The sequence below is a fragment of the Notothenia coriiceps genome, unplaced genomic scaffold (genome assembly GCF_000735185.1).
Source record: "Notothenia coriiceps isolate Sejong01 unplaced genomic scaffold, NC01 NC01_scaffold00030483, whole genome shotgun sequence".
In the NCBI taxonomy this organism is placed as follows: domain Eukaryota; kingdom Metazoa; phylum Chordata; class Actinopteri; order Perciformes; family Nototheniidae; genus Notothenia; species Notothenia coriiceps.
The window spans coordinates 105,566-108,555 of NW_011363184.1; the positions used below are offsets into that span (position 1 = coordinate 105,566).

At 46.9% G+C, this 2,990-nt stretch overlaps 1 protein-coding gene across 1 annotated transcript; it reads right to left on the bottom strand.

Moving 5' to 3' along the window:
• Window positions 1-207: 207 nt before the first annotated feature.
• Window positions 208-2,596, bottom strand: neflb (neurofilament light chain b). The gene is made up of 4 exons (XM_010787492.1): window positions 1,490-2,596; window positions 1,174-1,298; window positions 671-1,086; window positions 208-587 (listed from the first exon to the last, which is right to left on the bottom strand). Exons 1-4 carry the CDS (start codon window positions 2,558-2,560, stop codon window positions 382-384), a joined length of 1,818 nt encoding a protein of 605 aa, XP_010785794.1. The 5' UTR covers window positions 2,561-2,596; the 3' UTR covers window positions 208-381.
• Between the last annotated feature and the right edge of the window lie 394 nt (window positions 2,597-2,990).

Sequence of the window (2,990 nt, forward strand, 5' to 3'; positions counted from 1 at the left end):
GGCTTTATTGAAGGCAGCACATCATGGATTTAAAGCACTAGGTGAGGACTTGAAGTAAGGCTTTTCAAACCGGGTGTTGCACACAGAGTACAGGCATTGAGGCATATATTGGTGAAAGTAAAGCACACAGGTGTTTGCAAACAAATCTTTTCAAAGCCACATTTTCTCTCCCGACCAGAAACATCCTGTATTATTGATTAGCTTTTATTTTGTTTCGATTCTTTGCTTTTGCACACATGCTGTTGGTCAAGTTGTTAATACCGAGAATTTCACCAACATGATGTCTTCTAATTTCAGGATTAGAGAGGTATCTCACATAGAGCACCGGAGAAGACATCCTACAGCTACAATGCTAGCAGGGACTTTGTAAAGCATTTCAATTTAAACTTTTTTCTCAGTTGCTTTTCCATTTTTCTCTTCGGCCTCCACCTCGTCTTGTTTCTCAGCTTTTTCCGCCTCTTTCTTATCCTTGTCATCACCCTGTTCTTCTTTCTGCTCAGCATCCTCCTCTTCTTGAGGCTGGGTGTCTTCTCCTCCTTCCCCCTCATGTTCTTTTTCTCCATCCTCTGCATCACCCTCTTCATTTCCTAAAGAATGTGGGGTGAGAATAAAAGTTAGAATGACTTTACTACTACACACATGCACTATGGAAAAGATTAAAAACGGTTACCTTCTCCATCTGCTTCTTCCTCTCCCTGCTCTTCCTCCTCCTTTTCTTCAGACTTGTCTTCCACCAACTCTTCTCCCTCTGAATCCTCCTGGACCTTCTCTTCACCCTGATCTTCCTCCTTTTCTTCCTCTACTTCCTCCCTCTCTTCCTCTTCCAGTTGCTCTTCATCCTCCTCCTGAGGCAGGCTGGCCTCCGCCTGCTGTGCTTGGCTTGCGGATATTGTCTCTTCTGTGGGCAGGGATCTAGAGTAGAAGCGGGAGCTCAGCATGTACGGAGCTGCAGAGGTTAGCTGGGACGGCATGGAGAACTGAGTCCTTCGAAAGGATGGAGGAGTGGCGTACATGGATTGGGAGTAAACGTTGAAGGACCCTGGGCCCGAAACATTGAAACGGTTCTCTTCTCCTTCAAGGAGCTTCCTAAAAGAACAAGAGTCACATAACATCAAGTAAATAAGTCAAATCCAACAATTACAGCACAATATATAATCAACTTGCATCCCTTACCTGTAGGCTGCAATCTCAATATCCAAGGCCATCTTCACGTTCAACAGATCCTGGTAGTCTTTCAAGTATCGAGCCATGTCATTCTTGTTGGCCCTCAATTCTTCTTCTATTTGACTTATTGAATCCTGCCGGAAAAAGATAAAGTCACATGTAATAGCACATTTAGGGCAGGATGTGTATCAGTTCTTTTTTCAGGTATCAGTGCACGCTCTGTAACTGTTGAGACTTACCTCAATTGCCAAAATCAATATACATTTTCCATAGAAAGGATAATTCAAGCACTGTTCCTTTATTTTACTTTATTTCGGTCACTAACCTGCAGTGCAGAGATCTCAGCACTCTGTTTCTCCTCCACGTCCTGAAGTTGGTTTTCCAGAGCTTGATTCATCTCACGGCAGGCATCAATGTCCAGCTCCCTGGCTTTGATGAGGCGACGATATTCTGCAGCCTCATCTTTGGCATTACGTGCACTCTCCGTGTTGCGAGAAGTGCCTACTGTCATCACATTCACCTTGTCACAGAACCATTCTTCGGCTTTGTGAAGGTTGTGGTTTGCCAGCTTCTCATATTGGACTCGGATGTCCCGGAGAGAAGCGGAAAGGTCAGGCTTGATGACCTCCATCTCCACTGAAACCTCGGCGCTCAGCTGTATTTGGGCCTGCAGCTCTGCAATCTCACTCTCGCAGAGGCGCTTCAGAAAGGTAAGCTCATCCAGCAGGGTCCCAACTCTTTTCTCCAGCTCTGCCCGGGTCAGTGCACCATCATCTGCTCCCTTCCTGGCATCCATGAGCCTGCCCTCCGTTTCCTCTCTACAAAGCACTTCCTCCTCATAGCTTTTTTGGAGGTTAGTAAACACGTCCTCCATCTCATCCCTGTTGTCCTGGGCAGCTTGCTTCTCATGGCGAGCCTCTTCCACAGCAGCACGGAGCTGGCGAATCTCATGCTCATACAGGGTGCGAAGGTTGGATGGCTCAGTCTGCCTCTGCCTGAGAATCAGGAGTTCAGTCTCCAGCAACTTGTTCTGCTGCTCTAGTTCATGGACCCTATCAATAAAGCTCACAAAGCGGTCATTCAGGTCCTGCAGTTCAGCCTTCTCCTGGGTCCTTAAGACTTTGAACTCAGAGCTGACCTGGGCTGCTTGTTCAAGGCGGAGCTCGGTGGCAGCTGCAGACACTGGAGCTGAAAGCATAGAGGAGTAGCTGGAAGTAGCTCGGGAATGGGTCGGATAACTTCTGCGTGAAGAGACATAGGAAGCCATTGGGGCGGAGTGGCTGGAGTAGGCAGACCTAGATCCTATTCCTCCTCCAGCTCCATATCCTGCATTGCGCACAACTACCCTCCTCTTGTGAGTAGAAGGGAAGTAAGGGTCAAAGCCAATGGAAGTCATGACTTCAGAAAACGGGACGCTCTATTTTTAGGAATGAAGCTGGGTTGACTGCGAAGTGAATCTGAAATACACTGGCTTTTATAGAGCCAGTAATGACTGTGACGTAAGCTATTTTGCAGTCATGCTGACAGAAGGAATTGATAGTGGAGCCAGCTATCCAGGCTCAGCCAAGGGAAAGATGGGGTGGGGTGAGGATGGAGGAGGCGGGTAAGTTGTGGAGCCACACAGGACTGCAACAGACAGGGTCACTGAGGACAAAACAGTACGCTGTTGCGCATAAAAACTGCAGAAGTTGTTATAATTTGCCATCATATATCCTGACAAAGACATAATGTATCTCTTTTGAATGCAGCCAGATGGAAGACATGAGAAAAAGAACCTTTCTTAAAAGATGATGCTGCCTTGCACTGTTTTGCATCATCTGCATGCT

Excerpts from the sequence above, each read along its gene's own strand:
- neflb (XM_010787492.1), bottom strand. The coding sequence starts at position 2,560 with ATGACTTCCATTGGCTTTGACCCTTACTTCCCTTCTACTCACAAGAGG. Across the intron at positions 1,087-1,173 it reads ATTGAGATTGCAGCCTACAG|GAAGCTCCTTGAAGGAGAAG; the intron begins GTAAGGGATGCA and ends TTGTTCTTTTAG. Across the intron at positions 588-670 it reads GGAAGAAGCAGATGGAGAAG|GAAATGAAGAGGGTGATGCA; the intron begins GTAACCGTTTTT and ends CACATTCTTTAG.